The sequence below is a fragment of the Sphaeramia orbicularis genome, chromosome 1 (assembly GCF_902148855.1).
Source record: "Sphaeramia orbicularis chromosome 1, fSphaOr1.1, whole genome shotgun sequence".
Taxonomy (NCBI): domain Eukaryota; kingdom Metazoa; phylum Chordata; class Actinopteri; order Kurtiformes; family Apogonidae; genus Sphaeramia; species Sphaeramia orbicularis.
Genome location: NC_043957.1, coordinates 16441498 through 16467829, shown reverse-complemented (window position 1 = coordinate 16467829; position 26332 = coordinate 16441498). Strand labels below are relative to the sequence as shown.

The following is a 26332-nucleotide window of genomic DNA, read 5'->3' as shown; positions in this document are numbered from 1 at the left end:
CATCCAAAAACATGCACTAATAGGTTAATTGGTTAATCTAAATTGCCCATAGGTGTGAATGTGAGAGTGATTGTTTGTCTCTATATGTTCGGCCCTGCGATGAACTGGCGAAATGTCCAGGGTGTACCCCGCCTTCGCCCCTATGTAGCTGGGATAGGCTCCAAGCGACCCCCGCGACCCTAGTGAGGATAAAGCGGGTTCAGAAAATGAATGAATGAATGAATGTTCAATCAACTACCGTTTTGTCATGTATGGACTACTAGAGGAAAAAATGCCATCAAATCAACAAAGACTCTTCCAGTTAATCATTTGTATTGTTTTGGTCAAACTTTGGAAAACAAGATGTTTAACAATCATTAATCAGAACCTTATAGATAGTAGTCACTTTTCCATTGACCCTCAAGTTGCGCAAATATAACTTGCGCATAAAAATTTACCTAATGGAAAAACGACAATTTCGCCAAGTCTCATTTTTCAAATAAAAGTTTTTGCGCTGGCAAGAGGTGGTTTTTCAGGCGTAGCTCAAATGGTATATCACGCAAAACTGCAATGGAAAGACCTTTTTCGCAACTAAAGTCAGGTGAATTTAAAAAAAACGGATGTTGATGTATGTTACAATAAGCGAAGAAGAAACATGTCACGGTATGTGTGGACACACCAGGAAACCCGATCATTTTTTAATTTAGTATGAGATAGAGGGGTAATATGTAATGATAATGAATATATCTGTAAATCAACACCATATTTACATTCCTCCCCATGTTTATGGAATGACTTCTCATGTCATCTCGCGATAATAAATAAACAAATCATCGCATTTGTGATTTAATGGAAAAACCAACATTACGCTCCTCTGTTTTTTTGACATTTAGTAAATATCGGTAAAGTTTTGCACTGATGTCCAATGGATTAGCGACTAGTGACACAGTGGTCAAACACACTCTGACCGAACTATGTAAAAGAAGAACACTGGACAGATTACAGACACTCCCATGGAATATTATAGACTTCTAAGCTTTTTTTTTTACACACACACACACACACACACCTATACTGTGTGTGTGTGTGTGTGTATATATATATATAAACAAAGAGGAGAAAAAAGTATGTTTCTATGTAGGTGTGTATGTTTGTATATGTGTATATATGTGTGTATGTGTATATACTATATGTAGACAAGTATGTGTGTTAGTGTAAGCGTGTATGTATTTGTTATTGTAGACATATGTGTTTGTGTATATTTATATGTGTGAGTATATATATATATACACAGATATTATATTTTATTTTTATTCACTATTGTGAACACAGGCAATTGTATGTATATTTTTGTAAGTAGGTGTACGTAAAACATACGGGTGCGGAAATCTCTATACGGTTATTAAGTACAGATGGGTATATTTATGTTAGGTGAGTTTAGGGTAAGTGTTTTGTAATACTTTGTAAATCTCCATAAATTGAACAAAGGTCTAAAACAAAACAAAACAAAACAAAACAAAACTGGTGACTCCTCCCTCTTTATGCATTTGTACATTTATTAACAGATCCAATTCCTTTTGATTCTGTGACTGACAAAAAGGACAGACTGGAGATGAAGGTGTTTATGATCGCTGTGGTTTGTTGACTGTGCTGTACAGGAGAGCTGGATCCTCTTCAGTTCCTTGAAGTTCAGTTCTGCAGCAGAAATGAAATCAGAGGTGTAGTCCAGGGTATATGATGGAATACAAAGTGCGCCTACTTATTTTTCAGACAGTACTGCGTATACCCACTTCTAAATCGCCCTAATGTGCACCATTCAGTAGTATCTGCAGCCAAATTCCCCATGTTTTCCCCTAGGATGGTGAGACCATAACCCACCCTAATCTGCCTCTAATTGGCTGGTACTTGGTACCTTCACTGATTAGACCAGTTAATTTTAGGCATGAGGACTGATTAGCCAATCAGAGGCAGAGTAGGGCGGGTCATACTGAGGAAAATATTGCTAACTTAGTGCCAGAGCCAGGGCTCTGCAAGGCGCTGGCCACCTCTGGAACCTGATTGGACACTTCCGGTGCCAGTGCCACCCCAGCTGATTGACTGGTCACTGCACATCTCATTGAAAGATGCGTGATTATTGGAGATGCTAACAAGAAAGGCAGAATAAACATCTTTGAAATGAGTGACACATATTGAGAGAACCAACTTTGATGGAGTACATAATTCTGAGGTAAGTTTTAAGGTGGTTTCAGAATGAGTCACTGTTTTAAACTTCTGGACATATGACTGCACATGTAGAGAAGAGATTTTGACGCCAGTAGTTCAACTATACGAGTAGGCTAATGTCATGAAAGGCTAACGTTATAAAAGGCTAGCGTTATCTTATGTTTCCCTCATGTTGAATACACTTACATTCATGCAGCTGCTTGTGTGACCAGTAATACCTACAAACTTCTCCTGATTAAGTCATAATAATCTTATAATAGTGATCAAATACTACTGATGGATTTTTGGGTAAAGTAAATAGATTAGTCCTCTGAACAGCGTTTTTCTGGACTATTTAAAAAAAAAAAAAAAAAAAAAAGGGGGTGGGGGGCAAAGATTGAGGGTATACCCACTGCTCCAGAGACCACCACACCACTGAATGAAGTGATCAAGGGATTTTGAGGAAGATTCTTTATATAGTCTAACAGTAAAATGTCTTGGCTCACCTTCGGTCCTTGTCGGAGTATTTGACCGCAGCGTACTCTGTAAACATTTGTTCCTTGTGTCTGTGGTGCTGAGCTGCTCCAGTGTTGCAGTAAATTGGATCTTCCTGGTTCAGAGAGAAGTTCACTGCAACATAATGAACATTGTCCTGGTCCTCTGATTGTCTCTGATTGGGTGGATGCTGCAGAGACAAAATAATGTATAGAAAGTATTTTACTGAAGTTTTACTGAAACTGAATTGTGAAGGTCTTCAACCAATTAAAAATTACCGGTAAACTAAACCTAGACCCATTTTGTGGTGACATGATTTTTTTCTCCACATTTAACCTTCCCTAAGTTATTTATCACTGCGTATTATACTATCATCGTTTAGCATTTTTCAGCGAAAATCAGGTAATTTCCTATATTTAATTTACTGATCGTAGATGTTCACAAAAGATGAGAGTAAACTCAGAGATTATTTTTTAAAAAAGAGAAAACTGAAGAAAAATGTACTTTTTTTTTTTAGCAAAGTATATCATTTATTGAATATAAAAAATAAATAAAAGTGTGTACAAACTACATTGGCTTTTTTGTTGAATAATGTTGTAGAAGATGACAGTGTTTCCATGTTCACTACGGAGCATCTGAAGGTCCAAATGGGTCCTATCTGATGACCATGAAAAAATGAACAACTGCATTTTACCTGAATTATTTAATGTGTTGACAGGATTAATAGTTCAAAACTTATTAACTCATAAAGACCCAAACATGGAACAAAAGCATCTACTGATGTAAACTGTTTAATACCTGTTGATCCACTAATCCTAACAATACATGTAAATAACTGGCGTTAAATACGGTTTGTCATCTTTTCATGGTCATCTGATATGACCCATTTGGATGTTCAGAGGCTCCATAGTGCACGTGGAAACACCGTCATCTTCTACAACATTGATTTTGATGGAGTTTGTTATATGAAAGTGAATGGAGACACTTGGTTTATGTTCAGTTAATGAAAGATTTTGCTCTAAAAATCGCTTTTTCTTCAGTTTTCTGTTTTTGATTTGATAACCCTCAACTTTAATCTGAGCTTTTATGAACATCTATATGATCAGTGAATTAAATATAGGAAAATACCAGTTTTTCACAAAAAAAAAAAAAAAAGTAAAGCACAGGAGATAATTTTACAATAAATGGTGATAAATCACTTCAGAAAGGTTAAATATAGAGAAAAAAAATCATTTGGGAACTGTCACAGAGGTAGCACTAGGTCTAAAACATTCTAGATAAGTAGATGCTTTTGTTCACTGGAAGCTGGTTAGATCTTCAACGTTCACAGACACTTTCAGTGAAGAACAACATCAGAGTCAGGTGACATTTTCCACATATTTCTTTTTTTTTTTTTTTTGACCTGCCACCACCCCCCCTCTTCGGGGGACAACTTTATTATTAATTACAGCTTATACTTGACAAGTGACCAGTAACAATTTCAAGTTTATACTCCTATTGACCTACATTCCTTGCTAGTATATATGTACATAGAGGGAGGGGTTCATATAAACAAAAGTGCACAGGGACGAGACTTAACAAAGTGGCAGATTGGCACACGACAGTGGTACAGAACGAACATAAGACAAGATAGTGGGACCGATCAGACATAAGACAAGACAGTAGAATGGGACAGACATAAGACAGGACAGTGACAGGACAGACATAAGACAAGATAAATGGACAGACAAAGTAAGTGGTCACTCTTATTGATGTTACTGTCGATCAGATGTATTACATTGTTGTAAGTGTGGTGTGTGTGTGTATTTATGTCAATGATGAGTGGGGGTGAGGTGTGGAGGTTAAATGCTGAGATAGAAAGTGGGTGTTGGGGGAGTTAAAGGGGCAAGGGGGTATGTGTTCTGTTCTGGTGATATATGCAGTTTTTGGCTATGTTTGTTTTAAGAAAGTTATGAATGGGTTCCAGTTGTTCTCAAAGGTTGACATATGCTTCTTCTGAAGAGCACTTTTTTTTTTTTCCATTGATATATATTCAGCCATGATGTTAGTCCAGTGAGTGATATGACATGTATTCTTGGATTTGCAGTTTTGTAGGATTACTTTTTTGGTGACAGCTAGAGAAATAAGTAATGAGTTTTTGAATCTGGGTGGGAGGTGTATGTCGGATATATCACCAAGAAGACAGAGTGGTGCTGATGCTGGGATTCTGGAACTCAGGATGGTGGATAGTGTTTCAGTGACCTTAATCCAAAGGGTGTGTACTGGTTGGCATAGCCAGATATTGTGAAGGTAGTTGTCTGTGCTCCCTGATGTGCAATGTGAACAGATATCTGAATTGGCCAGTCCCATTTTAAACATTTTATTCTGAGTGATGTGAATTCTGTGAATGGTTTTATATTGTATTAGCTGTAGGTTGGTCATGGAAAAAGTGTTTTTACAGATTTGTTCCCAGAAATCAGGGTTGGGAGAGAGGGCCAGGTCTTTTTCCCACTTGCTTGTTGGGAGTGTTATTGTACTCTTTAAGGTGGATATGAGTGAATACAGTTTGGATGTTAGTTTCTTAGGACTGCTGATTTGAAAGATTCTTCCGGTTAACTGGGATGGCTGTAGTATGTTTTTCTTTAATTCTTAGTTAAAGCTGTTGATATTGAAGAAACTGATCTCTCCCAACCCCGTAGGTCTGAATAACTATGTTGAATGGCATGAATTGATTGTTGAGAAATAAGTGGCAGAGGTGTGTGATTACCTCCACCAAGGAGGTTATGTTTTTGCCAGGGTTTGTTTGTCTGTCTGTCTGTTTGTCTGTCCGTTAGTGTGCAACATAACTCAAAAAGTTATGGACAGATTTTGATGAAATTTTCAGGGTTTGTTGGAAATGGGATAAGGAAGAAATGATTAACTTTTGGGGGTGATCGGGGGTGGGGGGGCCCACTTATCAGCCTTGGCGGAGGTCTGCGCTCTCCGAGTGCTTCTAGTTCCCTTTGTTTCCCATGTGGAGAAGTGAATGGGTTTATTTTGTAGAGTGAAAGTTGGGTTGTGCCAGAGTGGGGTGAACTTATTTGGTGCTAGTGATGACTTTGTGATTCGATTTATTTTCCACCAGGCTGTCAGGGTTGTGGATATACTGTTAATCTTACAGATGTTAGATTTACTAATAGATTGTGGGAGAAAGGGGAGATCTGCAATGGAGATGTTTTTACACTGATACTGTTCTATTTCAAGCCAAGGGTAACTGTGGTTCTGTTTGTGAATCCATTTAGCTAAATATTGTAGTTGATTGGCAAGGAAATAGTGTAGAAAGTTTGGTGCCTCGAGTCCACCATGTGTTTTTTTTATTTTGCAGAGTTGATAGTGAAATTCTGGGTTTTTTATTTTTCCAATAGAATTGTGTTGTTATTGTGTTAAGTGTTCTGAGCCAATTGTCTGTGGGAGTGGTAGGGATCGTAGAGAAGAGATAGTTAATCTGAGGTAAGGTTTTCATTTTTACTGTCGCAATTCTTCCAATGAGTGTGAGTGGGAGTTTTGTCCAGCGTTTATAGTTGTCTTCAGTTTTTTTTAGGAGGGGGGTGTAACTGAGATTAAAAAGCTCTGACAGTCTAGAGGAAATATTAATGCCCAGATATTTAATGTTACCTGTTTGTAGGGGGAGTGAAGAATCCTGAGTTCCAGAATCCCAAGCAGAGAGGGGTAAAATTGTTGATTTTTTCCAGTTAATGGTATAATGAGAGATTTCCGAGAATTTGTTGATGATATTGAAGGTTTCTTGGAGGGATGTACGTGGATTCTGTAAGTACAGTAGTAAATCATCTGCATATAAGCTGATTTTGTGTTGTGTGTCCATAACCTGTATTCCTTGAATGATGTTGTTTTGGCGTATTGCTGCTACGAGGGGTTCGATGAAAATAGCAAAAAGGGAGGGTGAGAGTGGGCATCCTTGTCTGGTCCCCCGGTGCAGTGTGAAACTTGGTGAAGTGATTCTGTTAGTAGTAATTGTGGCCCTGGGTGATGTATATAGTGTCTTAATCCAGTGTATGAACGACTCTCCAAACCCAAATTTATGGAGGGTGCTGAATAAAAAGAGCCAGTTTACCTTATCAAAGGCTTCTTCTGCGTCAAGGGATACAAAGATAGTTTTTTGTTGGGTTTGTTGTGATATATTGACAACACACACACACATTTCTTTTGTATTAAAACAGTACCTTTGTTCTCACCTGCTCACTGCTGTCTGGTGCCACCTCATGCTCAGATGAGTTTATGGAGGCCCTCTTTTTTCTACAAAAAGCAAAAAGAAATAAAACTGATCCAACACCAAAAACGATCAATTTGAAATATTTGATGAACTATGACATTGAACTATTAGTGCTTACTTAAACAATATCAAGGCAAATAGGAGGATTATGGGAAGGAGTACAGAAAAAGTCACTCCTATAGATGAATCTGACAAGAGACGGAACAATCCAGCAATCACAGATTTTATTAGTAACAAATCAACACAAACATATAAAGCAGTAATTCACTTCTTGTCATTATGTCTGTAGCTAAATGCCAGAACTCACCTGATACAACAATCAGGTGTGACACAGACTTACGACGTCCTCTGCTGTCTTCTACTTCACAGTAATAATTCCCACTGTGTTCAGATCTGAAGACCCTGATGGTGAAGTTTTGTCCTGATTCTTTTGGTGAGTTTTCATCTTCCTTATACCAGGTGTATTTAGTAACAGGTGGGTTTGCATCACTGGTACAGGTCAGAGTCACTGAACTGCCCTCCACTATCTGACCAGACGGACTCACAGACACAGAGGGAGGTCTGGGAGCAACTAAAGAGGAAAAAACCCACACATTCAGAGATGAATATGACAAAATAGACAATTAATGGGCAGAGAGGAATCAGCAGATAGATAGATAGATAGATAGATAGATAGATAGATAGATAGATAGATAGATAGATAGATAGATAGATAGATAGATAGATAGATAGATAGATAGATAGATAGATAGATAGATAGATAGATAGATAGATAGATAGATAGATAGAACAACCGATCAGTTTCACTCACCTTTCACATCTAAATGGATTTTATTGGATGTCCACATCCAGAGGTTGTTCTCAACTTCACAGTAATATTGTCCAGAGTCAGACAACTTAATAGATTCAAACACAAACTGATTCTTTCCACTCATGAGTTGTCGGTTTGTGTTTTGATTTGTCTTGTACCAGGTGTATGTAGTAATTGGTGGGTTTGCGTCACTGGTACAGGTCAGAGTCACTGAACTGCCCTCCACTATCTGACCAGACGGACTCACGGACACATGGGGAAATGTGGGAGCAACTAGGGAGGAAAAAAAACACACATTTAAAAATGAATATGACAATAATAGGCAATTAATGGGCAGAGAGGAATCAGTACAATACTTTACACAAAGTGTTGTCTAATACAACAGTAAGGCAACACATACTGTATTCAAGGAGAATTATAGTGATTTATCTTAATCATTTAAAGGGGTCATATTTTGCTAAACCCACTTTTATTAGTCTTTGGTTCATTTATTTGTGTATTTGGACACTAATAGTTCAAAAAGTTTGAATTTGAACCCTCCAGGAGCTGCAAAGCTATCTTTATATTCATTTTGACAAAAATCGAGTGGATTTCTACAACTTGTTTCAAATCCTGCTTAATTTGTTGCGTCTATAACTACGATAAGTATTTATACCTACTACTATAACTACGACATTTGCACATATAAGGTCACGACTTTTGATGAACATTTCTCTGAGTATCCCATAATTGTTTGTCAGAAGCAGCGGTTGTAGTCCAAATTGAAAATATGTCCAAACTTCAAGCCAATTACCTAAAATGTTCAGTTGTTGGTTGAACGGGACAGAGCAGCACATTACGATTTTGGAATAAACAGAGAAATGTGTTGAAAATGCATGTAGTCAAAAGGTGTTGGTGTTTGATGTTGTTTTCACTGGTGAATACTGAAAGGTCTTAAATGTGGTTTACCATTGGCTACGTACTGACCATGCATTTCTACAGCAGAGATACAGTGGAACTAAACACATTTTCAGTGGATTAGCCTCATATTTTACCTGGTATGTGATCTACCTTCACTTAAATGGAGAACAGATAATTGTATTGTCATATTTTGCATTTTTCTTAGTTCATTTGTGTGGTCCTGTCTATAAAAAGTACATTTTGCTATTCAGTAGGGTCCAATGTCCACCGGTAACACGAGTGTTGTCAAAAGGCTGTGGCTGAGCTACCCACCCACCACAACAAACATCCAGGTGTCCTGTGAGGTGGCCAAGGACGACAGCATAGTGGAAGTTTAGGTTACATTACAGAGACAAAAGAACCAAGTTAGAGGATGTAAACTCACACATTGAAGGAGAGAAGAACATCTCATAACCTTTAACAGCACAGGAAATGGTGTCTGCATAATAAATAGTGTCTGAATAAGAAGATGATTTCTGTCTCTGAATTGCCCGTCTGTTCTTGAACCAGATGTAGGAAGAATGATCAGGTAGATGACATCTGCTCTGACACCTCAGGTCTACACGAATGCAGTTCAGACTTGCACAGGATCGTTGGTTAGCTGATGGTTTCACATGAACCTGGAGATCTGGATGCGCTACGAAGATTAAAAAACAATCTCACTTAATAATCATTCAACACAACCATAAAAGAACACATAGATACTTCCTTGTTATTTTCATCTTGTTTTAAGTGTTGATTAATGAACTGATAACATATCCATGAAATACAGTGTCCCAAGAAATGTGACATCATTTCATCACCTAATAATTTGTTTCAAATTTGTTTGCTCTTTTTGCTCAAGAAAGGAAGATGGGTTGGACGTGCTAATGATGGAGACAACGTGGTATTAAAATGGCCCCCACGCTCACCTGACCAAATACTGTGCGATTTCTTTGTCTGGGGTTACGTGAAAGGACTGGTCTATAGCCCACCACTTCCCACATGTGTAGATGAACTCAAAAGAAGAATCACTGAGGCTCTGGAGAATGTTACACATGACATGCTGCTGCGAGCGTGGCAGGAACTCTACTACCAATTTGACATGCCCCATCACAAGCGGCACACACATTGAACATTTGTAATAACTTTGGAACATGATAAAATGAACCATCCCCCAAAATTTTTCGTTGGAAATTTGTAGAATAAAACATTTTATGTCCAAAATACATCCTATTAAGCATCATTTCTTCTGACCATGTTGTCACTCCGATATGGACATCTCAGATGATGTAAATTTTTTTTGGGACACCCTATATTTACCTGTGACAGACAAATTGACTCCAGGTGAACCAAACCAAGTCCCTCGGTGTTGGTTTGTAATGATCCTGAACTTGTACAGAGCTGAGTCGGTCTCTTTCAGGTCTGATATTGTCAGAGTGCAGTTGGTCTTAACACAGTTGTACTGCACACGGCCTGCAAACTCTGGTTGTGTTTTCAGATCCACAAAATTTTTAATAAACCAGTATGTGTTTTCAATTATAGTATGCTGGCCATTTATCTCAGATGGGCATGAATAGATGCAGCTTATCTGGACTGATGATCCTCTTAAGGCACAGATCTGGGTAGAAGGGTACGTCACTTTCCATTCGTTCTGACCCTGAACCACTGTAACATAGAGCAGATCAGAAACCACATTTGAAAAGTAATAAAATGTCCAGCATTCAGTTTCATTTAAATGAAAGTATCATAATAATGTTTAGAATAAAGAGCTGTGAAGTTCTGCTTCAGATGTGCTGAATTGTAGAGGTATTAACTGAATGTATTTTCATCCACATGATTTATGTGACCACTAGAGGGAGTAGTGAACTACTCTGCCAGAGACCCATGGTGAGGAAAACGAATGCCACAAGGCCTTTGACAAAAGCATCAGAAAGTGGCAGGTAGGATGAGAAGCACTAAGAAACAACTTTTACAGTCAAAGAAAATGACAAAGTGACAAAAGTTAGAAGGGTTGTTCTTGTTACCTCCGCCAAGGAGGTTATGTTTTTGCCAGGGTTTGTTTGTCTGTCTGTCTGTTTGTCTGTCCGTTAGTGTGCAACATAACTCAAAAAGTTATGGACAGATTTTGATGACATTTTCAGGGTTTGTTGGAAATGGGATAAGGAAGAAATGATTAAATTTTGGTGGTGATTGGGGGTGGGGGCACTGATCAGCCTTGGCGGAGGTCTGCGCTCTCCGAGTGCTTCTAGTTTTCATCACTGGAATCATGTTTTAAATGTAAAGAATGGAGTTTGATGCAGAAATATCATCATTTCTTCTGCACAGGTGAGATATTTTATGAGACTGTTTGTTGATCCATGGTTCAGACTAAACTGTGACACTTCTGACCTTGTTTGTTTGATTCTAAACAGAGCTAATGACAACACAAACCGAACAGAATAGCTACGGAGGTGATTTGTGGTTTTACTGTGACTGTTTCCATCTAAAAACAGAGCTATAATGTAAACTATCAGCTGTTGGAGCACGTGACAATTAGAAAACCTGCTACATGTTTTAGTTTGAAGAAGAACATTTGATGATACCATAAAAGAGATGTATTGAAACATGAGCTTTATACTTTATCACTGAGTGACACAGTCTGTGGATAAATAGGGTTGATTTGTTGATGTTTATTTTGGATGTAGATGGGTTCTGGTATGACACTTCCTCCTGCTGGTGAGACCTTGGAATATCAATTAATTAAAAACCAAACTTAACTTGTCAGATGAAGTTGATATTATTCAAGCCTCAGAAAGTAGAAAAAGCAAACTGTACACACTAAAAAGTCAAACACCTAAAACATGCATCTTATTCATGTATTGTTCTGTATTATGTTCTTCTACCATGTTTATGCAATTTGTTGTAAAACCTCCAGTAAACTTTAGTTCTGCTGAATCCACCTGGTGATGACTGAGTCTGATCTTTTCTCGGTTTGTTTTGTCTGTGTTCACTCTGTGGTCAGGTTTCTGACTCAGAGAAATGCAGAACAGCTAAATGATGCAACCTGTTCTCAGGAGCTGGATAAAAAGGAGAAGTTATTTAAGAGCTGTCAAACCCAAACTAAACAACTTTGATGAAATAGCCTCAAGATAAATATTTGGTTTTCAGGCTTTACAGTATTTTGAGTTGGGTAATATTTGTATATATATATATTTTTGGTCCATACTACTGTAGTGGTTCAGAGTTCAGTTCACTGCAGAAATTAAAGAACACAACAGACACATGTTGCATGTCTGAGATCAAATTATCACCAAAATTATGCCAATGTTTGGAAACTACCACAAGTATTCTGAGAAACAGAAGTGTTTGGAGTTGTACAACACTTTTTACATCAGCCTGTCTCACTATGAAAGTAAAAAATATAGACTAGTAAAAACTAGCGGTCCAGAGAAAATTATCTTTTTTTGTTTTGTTTTGTTTTTTAATTAATATTGATTTATTTTCTTTAAATAATATCAGCTCTGTTTGGTAACAGTACTAACTGCTAAACCAGGACAAGTTACAGCTCACTGAGTTACAATAAAACTGCAGATCCAAACCAAAAACTGAACAAAATTAGTGTCATCTATCATCCTGTCACAGTTATAACATGTATTTTTCACAATAAAACTCTGAAGCTGCTCTTCATGTGAATGAATTTAATGTGAATAAAGACAAACAGTACCTGCAACAGACAGAAGGATGACAACCAATCCACTTGCTGATGTTAAACTCATCGCTGCTGTTCTCATTTCTCTGTAAGAATCTCTGGCTTCAGATCAAATAAAACATGTTGTCACATTTGTCTCTGGTTGTTTTCTTGTAAAGATTCTTTTCCTCTGTGGTCAGTCGGTTGAAATCCAGGCAGCTATATGTCTTCATTTCCTTTCTTTTGCAATATTCATGCTGAAGTAAATGCCAGTTTGTAACCTTGCCAGATAATAAGAAACCGGAATCGCTTAAACCACTGGTTCCCATAGTGGGCTATGCATACCCCCAGGGGTATGTGGAAGAAGCCCAGGGGGTACTTGAAATTTTTTGGAAAAATGCATTAAATAAGCCATCATGTACTGAATATAAAACAAATAATTGGAATTAATTCTGTAAAATAAAACACAATGAATACATTCATGTAGTAGTTTTATTACTAATCATCTTGTTTAAGCTTTGGTAACATTTTAAGAATATATCTGTTTTATATTATTCCAAATGAGTTTGTTTCTAGTAGTTATTATTATTATTTTTTTGTTGTTGTTGATGAAAGATTCATTTATGACCAATTTATTTATTTTTCTTATCGATGGAAGAGGACATTTATATTTTGCCCACAAAATGTGCTTTTAAAAATGTGTTCTTTTTTATATATTACAGTTAAATATGTGTTGTTTGTTTGCAAAGTTTTGAAAATATAAACAGACACCTTTGGCACAGGAATATAATTTGCTTCATTTTTTTCAATTAAAAATGCTGAGAGTTGGGGGTACTTGGCTAAAAAAATATATTTCAGGGGGTACTCCACTGTAAAAAGTTTGAGAACCACTGACCTAAATGATGACACCTTTTAACACAAGATAAGACAGAATTAACGTTAGAAAAATCAACTGACGATGCTGATGAGGAAACATGTTTCCTCCTCTGTTTAGATGCAGGCTCAGTTCTGCTTTAGTTGACATTAAAGTGTATGAGATGTAGGTGGAGTTCACATGTTATATCAGTGACAAGTGGCGCTAAATAAGACTCGAGGGGACGCTATATGTACAAGTTTCAATGCCTATCGTAAGTCTTTGATTGTAATGTTCAGTCTGTGAGTGAAGGAGCTGAAAATGAATCCAGGATAGAAACTCTAGACTGTGAACATCTAACTCATCCAAACCAAACACAGGTTCTGCACATGTTAAACCAACAAGTGCTCAGATGTGTGTCTTGTTTGTCTTGTTTTTGTGAACAGTCCGGTCAGGCAATGTTGCTACTGCAGTTAATTATGGGATGTTACTCTGTGACTCAAATCTTTTTGACGTCTCTTACTGTAATTCAGAGCGTGGCGCCCCCTATGGATCAGCCACCACTGTGTTAAATATTTAATTCAGAACTGTGAAACTTACCAGCTTCAGTAAGTCGCTCATTCATAGTTTTTTCAGACTCTGTAGTTTGGTAAATGAAAGCACATCGGGAGCCACTATGAGTTTTTTGATTGTAAAGATTTACACATGTTCATCAAACTTCTACGTACTGAGGGGCAGGACGTTGTACGGTCTGAAGAATGAAGAAAGAATTTGCCTTAAGAAAATGCATTTGCCATAAGAAAATGTAAATAAAAAGCAATGCAGGAATAAATGCAGGGATAGAAACTAAAGATAGAAAAATATAAATTAGCACAAAATAAATACATATATTTTATGGACATTAATTTAACAAGCCATTTTTATTTTTCTGTATTTTTTAATATCGCAGGTTCTTTCCTCCATAGGGTTGAGGAGCAAAATGTGAAAAAAAAACAAAAAAAAAAAAAACAGAATATATACATACACGGAATACATTTTTACACAGAACGGATACACAGAATGGATTTTATGATCAAGAAAAAAACATAAAGGATGTGAAGGGTATTAGTTTGTATTTTGGGGGCAAAAGTGACCATATTTGGAGAAAATGGGTGGGGCTATGGGATTGCAAGTATAAGCTACCATTACAATGTACCTGTCTGTCAAGAAAAGATTTTATTAAATTAACAGAAACTTCAGAGGTCCAACGTTCCAAACTGTCAATAACACCTGTCAATCAGTGCCTTCTGTTTCACATGTGATCTTATTAATGGAGGAAAGGTTAAAGATGGAACACATTACTTATTAGAAATTCAGAAAGAATAACAGTGAGAAAAACCACTCCTAGAAAAAAATGACTTCAAAAGTTTAGAGAGAAGTTCAGTGTGAGTCCATGGGAGACAAGGCTCTTAGGAGCAGCCTCTAGTGGCCATGAGTGGTATTACACATTTCACTTTGGAGCCGAGGTCCTTGGTCCTTTGGTTTTGTTGACTGTGCTGTACAATACAGCTGAATCCTCTGCAGTTTCCTCAACTCTATCTCTGACAAAGACATACAAGATTAATCAGGTGATTGTAAATTGATTTGATGTTTAAATACAAGAGAATGTCAGATCTCACCTCTGCTCTTTGCTGTTGTTATGAAATGTGAGAACAGAGTACTCAGGAAATGTTGGTTCCTTCTTGTGTCTTGGGCACCGAGCTGGTCCAGTGTTGGAGTAAACTGGATCCTCCTTTTTCTGAGAGAAGTTCACGGTGGCGTAATGATGGTTGTCCTGCTCCTCTGGGTGTCTGTGATTAGGTGGACACTGCACAGACAAAAATACTGTTAAGGAAACATTTCACCTACGTACGACTTTATTTTAAATGGTGCATTCAGAGAGAGGACAGCAATCTGCTGAGAAGACCAATATGACAGAAAACAACACTGAAGATATTCTATCAACATGTCAACAAATGTCAGAAAGGAGATATAAAACAGGTGACAAAAGCAGGACAACTTCTGGTGAATGTAATCACATCATGAGTTGGTTTCAGTGAAGAACAACATGATGAGCTGCAGTCAGATGTCATTTTCCAGAATAGTTTTGTTTTGTACTAAAACACATCTGTTCTCACCTGCTGGCTGTTGTCCGCTCTGTCTTCAGGTTCAGATGATGTTTTCAAAGCCCTCATTCTTCTAGAGAAAAACACAATGAAGAAACAAATGCAGCTCAGACACATACAAATCCATTGGTTACCACATAGATCATGCACTGCTTCCCTTTGTCCCCGACATGAATCTGAAAGGAATCAGTTTGTCGTCTAAACATGTATTGGCTAATGTGACAAGAATCAGACTTTACACTCCACTGCTGCCCCTTCATTCAGTTCAGGTTAAACATCACTTCATTCTTTCATTCTCTGCTGCCTGAGGTGCACAAACCGTTCAGGTCATTCATTCATTCATTTTCTGAACCCGCTTCATCCTTACTAGGGTCACAGGGGTCGCTTGGAGCCTATCCCAGCTACTTATGGGTGAAGGTGGGGTACACCCTGGACATTTTGCTAGTTCATCGCAGGGCCTGTTCAGGTCAGATTTTTGTTATTAAAAGTTGTCCTTCCTAAATCTGATGTGTGTGGAATAATACACTACAACCAGTGAAGGAACAAATAGGAACACCAAAATGAGTTTTACCAAAAGAAAATGCTGTCTGATTAAAATGGTGAACACAATCTAAACCAACACTGAACTTTTATAGATGAGCCTTATCATTTCTCTGCTGTGATGTGTGTGTTCTGTGATCTTTGTCATCAGTGGATATTTAGTGAATTACACAAACTACAGTTGTGCTTTTCAATAACCTTTTGCCAGGGCTGGTTGTGAGTTCTTTTATATTTGAAGTGTATTAGTAGCTATGAATACTGAACCTTCCAGACACAGATATGTTTATATTATAATCACTTCAGACACATTCGCTGTTCTCAGGTCACTATTGTGAGAATATTACCATTATTACTGAACCTCTGGTGAATAAGACCAGTCAGTTTAAAAAAGGAGAATATTCAATTACTTGTTTAACATTATATATAAATATATTATGTGTTTTGATTAATTGACGTTACTTTGTAGAAACGTCTTCACTTTTTTATTATTATTATTATTATTATTATTATTATTATTATTATTTGTTGATTTTGTTATTTATTTATTTATTTATTTATTTATTTATTTTGGTGGATCATTAACAAACATGCTACATTATTTTGACTATCATCATAGTTGAACAAGCAATTTAAGGGGAAAACATCCAAGGAGTTGAATAACTTCCATGCACTGCATAAGGTCTTGGCCTTACCATGTATAAACTGAAAGTCACTAAACCCCCAACAGAACTACTTTTCCTCCCAGCATGAACTGAAAGCAGTTCTCCAAAAGCACCACAGTTTCAATGCTTCTATACTTGTCTGGGTTTTATTTAAAAAAAGAAGAAATGGCTGATGGTCCAAACTATATTAAAATTGTTCCATGGTTCATGAATTCAAGGAATTCTCTGGTGAAATTTAATTTACCTGAATAATAGGAAGACGAAGATGAGGATTATGGGAAGGAGAACGGCAACAGTCACTCCAGCTGCAACTGATTTCCATTTGGCTGAAAAAAGAAGAAGAAAACACTGAAAGTTAAAAATATCAAATAGAGCAACACAGCACATGTTCACAGTATTAAACAGACTTGATGAGGTGATAAAATTTGTAAATGCAAATACAAAGAAGAACTTTAAACATCTGTAAGTTTAAAAAATGCCCAGGCTTTCTTTACAAAATATTTTACAAATGTGCATTAAAACGCTAAACAACATTTACAAAGTGTGACTCTCACTATGTTTTTAGTTGTTTTTCTGAGTACATGTGCAGTTAAATGCAAACACTCACATGATACAACAATCGGATGTGAGGTGGAGTTCTGTCGTCCTCTGCTGTTCTGGGCTTCACAGTAATAATTCCCACTGTGTTCAGATCTGAAGTCAGTGATGGTGAAGTTCTGTCCTGATGCTTTTGGTGAGTCTTCATCCTCCTTGTACCAGGTGTATTTAGTAACAGGTGGGTTTGCATCACTGGTACAGGTCAGAGTCACTGAACTGCCCTGAACTATCTGACCAGACGGACTCACGGACACAGAGGGAAGTCTGGGAGGATCTGGAGGAGATTTGACAGAATGGATGGATGGATGGATATGGTTCCTATGTTGCTGTATGATGTGTTTCAGCGATTTGCATCCTTTACTGCATCAGAATCTCCAGAGAACAGAGGATTCTCATTGGATGTGTCACATGACACTAGACATATTCAACAAAGTAAAGCATTTTACTCACATTTCACATCAATATAGACGTATTCTGACATCTTCAACCCCAGACTGTTCTCAGAGACACATGAATATGATCCAGAGTCAGAGGAGTTGATGAAGCTGAGGACAAACTGCTGTCCTTCACCTCTTGACTGAAGCTGATTATTTCCTCTCTTGTACCAGGTGTATTTAGTAACAGGTGGGTTTGCATCACTGGTACAGGTCAGAGTCACTGAACTGCCCTTCACTATCTGACCAGACGGACTCACGGAAACAGATGGAAGTCTGGGAGGATCTGGAGGAGATTTGACAGAATGGATGAGTGAATGAATGAATGAATGAATGAATGAATATGGTTCCTTTGTTGCTGTATGATGTGTTTCAGTGATTTGCAGATGCATCCTTTGCTGCATCAGAATCTCCAGAGAACAGAGGATTCTCATTGGATGTGTCACATGACACTAGACGTATTCTACAAAGTAAAGCATTTTACTCACATTTCACATCAATATAGACGTATTCTGACATCTTCAACCCCAGATCGTTCTCAGAGACACATGAATATGATCCAGAGTCAGAGGAGTTGATGAAGCTGAGGACAAACTGCTGTCCTTCACCTCTTGACTGAGGTTGATTATTTCCTCTCTTGTACCAGGTGTATTTAGTAACAGGTGGGTTTGCATCACTGGTACAGGTCAGAGTCACTGAACTGCCCTCAATGATTTCACCAGAGGGACTGAAAGACACTGAAGAAACCGTTGGAGCAACTGGAGAAGAAAACATTAACAAAACATTTTAAGATAAAAATCATAGTAATGTTTGATTTTTGACTCCACCCCTCATAACCCACCAAAGTATAAAGCTGACAGATGGAGACAAGATGGACAGAAGTGGTGGAGACACTGGTCACTTATAGAAACTATAGTTTGAACATCTCTCCAGTACACAGAGAAATCATTTGGAAATCCATGCAGTCATGTTACACTGCATTAGATAAAAACCTCCACTAGATGGAGACATGTTAGAGGAAGACTGTGGAGTAAACTCACACGCTGGAGGAGAGGAGAACATCTCATAACCTTTAACAGCACAGGAAACGGTATCTTCAGAGGGAAAAGAGGTGAAATAGGAAGATGATGTTTCACTCCTAATTGTCTGTCTGTTCTTGAACCAGGTGTATTTGTAATTGTCAGGTAGACGACAGCTGCTGTGACACCTCAGCTCTACTTGGACACAATTAGAATTCCTGCAGGATGATCTGGTCACATGGACCTGGAGATCTGGACGTGCTATGAAAAATAAAGAAATGTTACGTTAAATGAATAACTTAAGAAGCACACAAGAAACTACACATAAAGATTTTAACTATTATGTGAATGTATTTGTATATTTCTGAAGCATTTACCTGTGACATTTAGAGTGACTCCAGGTGAACCAGTATAATTTCCACCAGGTTGGTTTGTTATAAACCTGAACTTGTACTGAGCTGAGTCGCTCTGTCTCAGGTCTGAGATTTTCACAGAACAGTCGTTCTTATTGGAAGAATAATGCACACGACCTTTGTACTCTGACTTTGTTTTCAGATTTACAGGTTTAATGTCTCTATTAATAAACCAGAACGTTTTCTCAACTGTAGTTTTCTGTTTCTTTATCTGGGGTGGGTATGTGTAGGTGCAGCTCATGACGACTGTTGATCCTTTTAAGGCACAGATCTGAGTAGAAGTGTAAGTCACTCCCCATTCATTCTGACCCTGAACAACTGTAACAGAACAAATTAAAAAACAAATATAAGTCAATGGATAAATCAATTAAAAGATCATCATTGTGGTTGTAGAAAAAAGTAAACTGGATGAACCTCAAAAACAGAGACACTTTAATCTATAATCACTGAAAAACAATGCAGTTGTTCAAAGATATCAGCCAAAAACCTTTAATAAATCATCTGACATATTACATTAATGTCGTGTTCAGCTCATAAACACCTGAAGTCTAATTATGTTTAACTCTTTATCCTCATATCTGTTTAATCCATCAGATGATCAGTAACACCATAGTTATTGTAGTTTGAGTCTGATCTGTTCTTGGTTTTTCCTCTCTTCACTCTGTGGTCAGATGGATGGAAAGAATAACACAGAAATGCAGAACACAGAGGTGTTAGAAATTTTTCACAGCAGCTATGATGAAAAAAGAGAAGTTTATTTAGTTTGTGACCAATAGAACAATATAAACTTAATTTGGTAAAAGTACTGCACAGTAAAACACTAGAATATGGTAAGAAATAAAACAGGAAATCTTGTATTTATACAGATGTGAGAAACACTAAAACTGATTTAACATTTTTTACATCACACTGTACATCTGATGTTGAAAAGTTTTGTTCTGAAGTACATTTGAGGGATTTATGGATTAGAATACTTGTAGATGGCTTCGGATAATGGTTCTAACCAAACCAGGACATGTTAGAACTCATTAAGTTATGAAAAGCTGCAGATCTCATCTACGGAAAAAAACAGTTGTCAATTACAAACCAGAATGATTGACAAATGGTTGCTGTTTACACTGTTTTAATATGTAACTTTCACAATAAAAATCATTCCATTTACGTAAATAAAGATATACAGTATCTGTAACAGAGAGAAGGAAGACGATAAATCCACTTGCTGATGTTAAACTCATTGTTGTTGCTGTTCTCATCTCACTGTCTAAATGACTGAAATGAAAAGATTTTTAATGCAGCTTATCAGATGTTTTCTCACATTTTAACATACACAAAAACTAGTCATTACTCACATCGTGGAAATAATATGCAAAAAAAGTTATTTACAATTTAATAACAGTAAAAAGCTATTGATTTACACTCAAACATGTTAGTGCAGATCAGGTTTATCAAGAACAGCAAAGTTACACTAACAGTATGAATTGCAGTGTATGGGATGGTGCATGCACTGCAAAAATCTAAATCTTACCAAGTGTATTTTTCTCATTTCTTGTCAAAATATCTCATCACACCTAAAATGAGACATAATCACCTAAAGAGTAACAATTCTTTTGCTTAATTCAAGCAAAAAAAAATATGCCAGTTGAACAAGTGAAAATTGTCTTGGTAAGATTTCTTGAAATCAGATTTTCCAGATCTATTGTCTAAAAATCAGTTCTTCTATCATAGTGAAAAGTTCCTCTTTAGTTGATTCTATCTGGTTTTAAGTGTGATGAGATATGTGGACTAGAAATAAGAAAAATACACTTGGTCAGATTTAGATTTTTGCAGTGTGAGTGTCCACTGTGTTTGCTGATAGGGAACTAAAACAACAAAATCTATTAACATACAAGAGAACAGCTGTCCACTGTAGTGACCACTATGCATGAAAGGGTTAAACTGGTTTCAGAATGAGTCACTGTTTTAAACTACTGGACATATGACTGCACATTTAGAGAAGAGATTTTGTCACAAATAGTTCAACTTTGTGAGTAGGCTAATGTTATGAAAGGCTAATGTTATCTTATGTTTGCCTCGTGTTGAATACATTTACATTCATGCAGCTGCTTGTGTGACCAGTAATACCTACGAAGTGCTCCTGATCAGGACATGTTAATTTTAAAATGGTGACCAAATACTAGTTATGGATTTTTGGGTGAAGTAAATAGAGTGGTCTGACATGTCACTATTTCTATTTTTTTTTTTGTTTGTTTTTTTGTTTTTTCTGGACTACTTTAAAACAAAAACAAAAAAAAAATTGAGAGTATATCCACTTCTCCAGGGACCACTACACCACTGATGTGAATTATCAGCTGATGCAGTATGTGAAGATTAGAAAATCTGCTATATGTTTCAGTTTGAAGAAGAATATTTGATGATACCATAAAACAAATGTATTGAAACAATGAGCTTTATATGTTATTCACTGAGTGACAGTCTGTGGATACAAAGGGCTGATTTGTTGGTGTTTTTTTTTTGTCGTAGATGTGTTCTGGTATGACACTTCCTCCTGCTGGTGAGAGCTTGGAATATCAATTAAATAAAAATCAATTAACTTGTCAGATGAAGTTGATATTTATCAAGCCTCGGAAATGAGAGACAACAAACTGTACACACTAAAAAGTCAAACGCCTAAAACATGCATCTTATTCATGTATTGTTCTGTATTATGTTCTTCTACCATGTTTATGCAATTTGTTGTAAAACCTCCAGTAAACTTTAGTTCTGCTGAATCCACCTGGTGATGACTGAGTCTGAACTTTTCTTGGTTTGTTTGTCTGTGTTCATTCTGTGATCAGGTTTCTGACTCAGAGAAATGCAGAACAGCTAAATGATGCAACCTGTTCTCAGGAGCTGGATAAAAAGGAGAAGTTATTTAAGAGCTGTCAAACCCAAACTAAACAACTTTGATGAAAATAGCCTCAATATAAATATCTGGTTTTCTTTCTTTAGAGTATTTTGAGTTGGGTAATATTTGTATATGTACATGTAAGGCCCTTTTTATTTTCTTATTTTTTATATTCATCAAATTCTTTCACTAAGGTTTTCACAAATCTGTTTATAATAGAGACTGTGTTAATTACATGTGTTTATTGAAGGTGACTGCAAGTACCATGATGCAATGGGTCCTTTCCCACTAAAATATCTATGTTGTAAACCAATCCTGTGTACGTTTAGAGGTAATGTTGTGGACTGGGCCAATTAGAATCTGGGACAGAGGACTGTACCTGGCAGTGACCGGAAAGAGAGAGGAGGAAAGAGGGAATGCGTTTTTGAGTACGGCGAAAGAGGATGCTGAACTGAGAGTTGGAGGAACCGGACCTTAAAAAATGAGGATTACTTTTCTTTGATATTTTGCTAACCAGCTTGCGATTTTCGCGGTGTGTGTTTTTTTTTTTTTTTTTTGGCTACGAATTAATGAGTGCTGTAGCCTATGGTAAAGGCCAGACGAATTAAGTTTTGAGTTTTCTCTAATACGACATTGAACTGAGCACACAAACGTTGACAAAGCTAACTAAGTCATTTTGAAAGAAAGACTTGTTTTTTTTCAAAAGCTCATCGTCGTCTTTTCGCTTGGGATCCTAAAGTGTAACAGAGAACACCTGGAACATTGTCTGTTTGCTACACATCCTGAGCTGTTCGTGAGTAGTTGGCTTGAAGCCAAACGGCCGTTTCATTCGTAGACCACCGTAACAGTGTTAGTGAACATCATTATCCCTACGTCGGATTTCCTTCTTCATTGAAAGTTGCTTTTGTGGATTACTATATATTTTTTAAATATGCACCAACGTAATGGGCCCCAATGTTTTTGTTTTTGTTTTGTTTTGTTTTGTTTTGTTTTTTGCAAGCTTGCTCTTCTAAGACAGAGTGAACTGGTGTTATAAGACTGTACATTTGAGTGCATTTGGCGCCGAAATAGTATTTAGTGCAAGTTTAAATGGTAAATGTGTACTGTTAGGTGTACTGTTTGGTCTGGTTTTAGGGTTGTATCAGGCCAGGGTACAGTATTTGTGGTTTCCAGGGTTTAGGGGATATTCTGCATTATTGTTATAATTGTGTCAAAGGTAACAGGGTCATATCAAGTTTACTTTATTCCATATTAGCACACTTGCATACATTTTACACACGCATAAACACATACACACAAATTCTATTTCACACATTCTTACATGTTATTTCATTTTGACAAAATGGTCAAATAAAAGTCACCTATTTGTTACATTTCATCAGAGCAGTGGAATTGCTTTTTTTTTTTTGTTTTGTTACATATAAATTCTGAAGATTTACATAGTGTATGTCAGCTACTGGTGCAGTATTTCTTCAGTGAAGGCACCGCGCAAGTTTATTTAAATCATAGGCCTACTGTACTAAGTGCAAAGAAAAATTCCCTAACTTTAAAAGTAGACGGGAAAACCAGTAAATTCACCATCACCAACTGGAAACCCAGGATCCTGTGTGTTTTGTGTGACCTAATTGTAAGTAATGCACTAAAACAGGGGTCTCAAACTCCGGTCCTCGAGGGCCACTATCCTGCATGTTTTAGATGTATCCCTCTTCCAACACACCTGATTCAAATGATAAGCCTACCATCAAGCTCTGCAGCAGCCTGATAACGACCGTCAGGTGTGCTGAGAGAGGGAAACATCTAAAACATGCAGGATACCGGCCCTCGAGGATCTGAGTTTGAGACCCCTGCACTAAAAAGAGGTTACATACATTTTCGGACCATACTACTGTAGTGGTTCAGAGTTCAGTTCACTGTAGAGGTTAAGGAACACAACAGACAGATGTTGCATGTCTGAGATCAAATTATCACCAAGATTATGCCAACATGTGGAAACTACCACAAGAATTCTGAGAAACAGAAGTGTTTGGAGTTGTACAACACTTTTTACATCAGCCTGTCTCACTATGAAAGTAAAAAATATAGAGTAGTAAGAACTAGTGCTCCAGAGAATATATATATATATATATATATATATATATATATATATATATATATATATATATATATATATATATATATATATATTTTTTTTTTTTTTTTTTTTTTTTTTTTTTTTTAATTATTATTATTATTTTATTTTTAATTAATATTGATTTGTTTTCTTTAAATAATATCAGCTCTGTTTGGTAACAGTACTCACTGCTAAACCAGGACAAGTTACGGCTCACTGAGTTACAATAAAACTGCAGATCCAAACCAAAAACTAAACAGAAGTAGTGTCATCTATCATCCTGTCACAGTTATAACATGTATTTTTCACAATAAAACTCTGAAGCTGCTCTTCATGTGAATGAATTTAATGTGAATAAAGACAAACAGTACCTGCAACAGACAGAAGGATGACAACCAATCCACTTGCTGATGTTAAACTCATCGCTGCTGTTCTCATTTCTCTGTAAGAATCTCTGGCTTCAGATCAAATAAAACATGTTGTCACATTTGTCTCTGATTGTTTTCTTGTAAAGATTCTTTTCTTCTGTGGTCAGTAGGTTGAAATCCAAGCAGCTATATGTCTTCATTTCCTTTCTTTTGCAATATTCATGCTGAAGTACGTAAATGCCAGTTTGTAACCTCGCCTGTTAATAAGAAACCTGAATCACCTAAACCAGGGGTTCCCAAAGCGGGCTACGCATATCCCCAGGGGTATGTGGAAGAAGCCCAGGGGGTACTTGAAATTTTTTGGGAAAAATATATTAATTAAGTAATCATGTACTGAATATAAAACAAATAATTAGAATTAATTCTGTAAAATAAAACACAATAAATACATTCATGTAATAGTTTTATTATTAATCATCTTGTTTAAGCTTTGGTAACATTTTAAGAACATTTGTTTTATATTATTCCAAATGAGTATTTGAGTAGCTAAGTAATTATATTTTGTTGATGAAAGATTAATTTATGACCAATTTATTTATTTTTCTTATCGATGGAAGAGGACATTTATATTTTGCCCACAAAATATGCTTTTAAAAATGTGGTCTTTTTTATATATTACAGTTAAATATGTGTTGTTTGTTTGCAAAGTTTTGAAAATAAAAACAGACACCTTTGGCACAGGAACATAATTTGCTTCATTTTTTTTCAATTAAAAATGCTGAGAGTTGGGGGTACTTGGCTAAAAAAGTATATTTCAGGGAGTACTCCACTGTAAAAAGTTTGAGAACCACTGACCTAAATGATGACACCTTCTAACAAAAGATAAGACAGAATTAACGTTAGAAAAATCAACTGACGATGCTGATGAGGAAACATGTTTCCTCCTCTGTTTAGATGCAGGCTCAGTTCTGCTTTAGTTGACATTAAAGTGTATGAGATGTAGGTGGAGTTCACATGTTATATCAGTGACAAGTGGTGCTAAATAAGACTCGAGGGGACGCTATATGTACAAGTTTCAATGCCTATCGTAAGTCTTTGATTGTAATGTTCAGTCTGTGAGTGAAGGAGCTGAAAATGAATCCAGGATAGAAACTCTAGACTGTGAACATCTAACTCATCCAAACCAAACACAGGTTCTGCACATGTTAAACCAACAAGTGCTTAGATGTGCGTCTTGTTTGTCTTATTTTTGTGAACAGTCCGGTCAGGCAATGTTGCTACTGTTAATTATGGGATGTTACTCTGTGGCTGGTATCCTGTGCTAAAGGCGATACTGAAGGAAACACTGGAGCTCCTTTCCTTTGTATTCAGATCATTTTGACGTCTCTTACTGTAATTCAGAGCGTGGCGCCCCCTATGGATCAGCCACCACTGTGTTAAATATTTAATTCAGAACTGTGAAACTTATCAGCTTCAGTAACTCACTCATTCATAGTTTTTCAGACTCTGTAGTTTGGTAAATGAAAGCACATCAGGAGCCACTATGAGTTGTTTTGATTGTAAAGCTTTACACATGTTCATTAAACTTCTATGTACTGAGGGGCAGGACATTGTACGGTCTGAAGAAAGAGGAAAGAATTTGCCTTGTTCATCATGAAATAGTTTTATTAAACAGGATTCACAGACAGATAATTAACTATAATCTACATGTAAAAATTCTGTATAGTCTAAAGCTGACATTTGATATAAATCAGGTTATTATCACCTGATTATTATGAACACAGAGCTTTAACAGATGTGAAGATGAAACACAATGAACAAAAATGCATTTAGATATTTATTGAGTGGGTTAATGACAGGATGGAGGAACAGATGAGTTGACTTTGTACATTAATATGATATAATCAATGGAGAAGCATGAAAATACAGAAGTGAGCATAAATTATAAAGGTACCCACTAAAGTGAAGAAGAAATAGAAACCAT

At 36.7% G+C, this 26332-nt stretch overlaps 1 protein-coding gene across 1 annotated transcript; it reads right to left on the bottom strand.

The window, feature by feature from the left end:
• Positions 1–1506: 1506 nt before the first annotated feature.
• On the bottom strand, positions 1507–24479 carry LOC115417463 (B-cell receptor CD22-like). The gene is made up of 18 exons (XM_030131401.1): positions 24352–24479; positions 18951–19304; positions 18595–18834; positions 18043–18312; positions 17571–17840; positions 17131–17394; positions 16768–16849; positions 15334–15394; positions 14836–15023; positions 13906–13928; positions 9978–10322; positions 9061–9312; positions 7737–8009; positions 7233–7496; positions 7044–7113; positions 6888–6948; positions 2688–2866; positions 1507–1674 (listed from the first exon to the last, which is right to left on the bottom strand). The coding sequence occupies exons 1-18, from the start codon at positions 24416–24418 to the stop codon at positions 1602–1604; spliced, it is 3336 nt and encodes a 1111-aa protein (XP_029987261.1). The 5' UTR covers positions 24419–24479; the 3' UTR covers positions 1507–1601.
• Positions 24480–26332: the final 1853 nt, after the last annotated feature.

Bases quoted from the DNA above. Each gene is read 5' to 3' on its own strand.
- LOC115417463 (XM_030131401.1), bottom strand. From the start codon at position 24,418: ATGAGAACAGCAGCGATGAGTTTAACATCAGCAAGTGGATTGGTTGTC. The intron at 15,395-16,767 runs GTAAATTAAATT...GTTTTTCTCTAG, and splicing joins TTCGTCTTCCTATTATTCAG to AAGAATGAGGGCTTTGAAAA. The intron at 7,497-7,736 runs GTGAGTGAAACT...TTTCCTCTTTAG, and splicing joins AATCCATTTAGATGTGAAAG to TTGCTCCCAGACCTCCCTCT.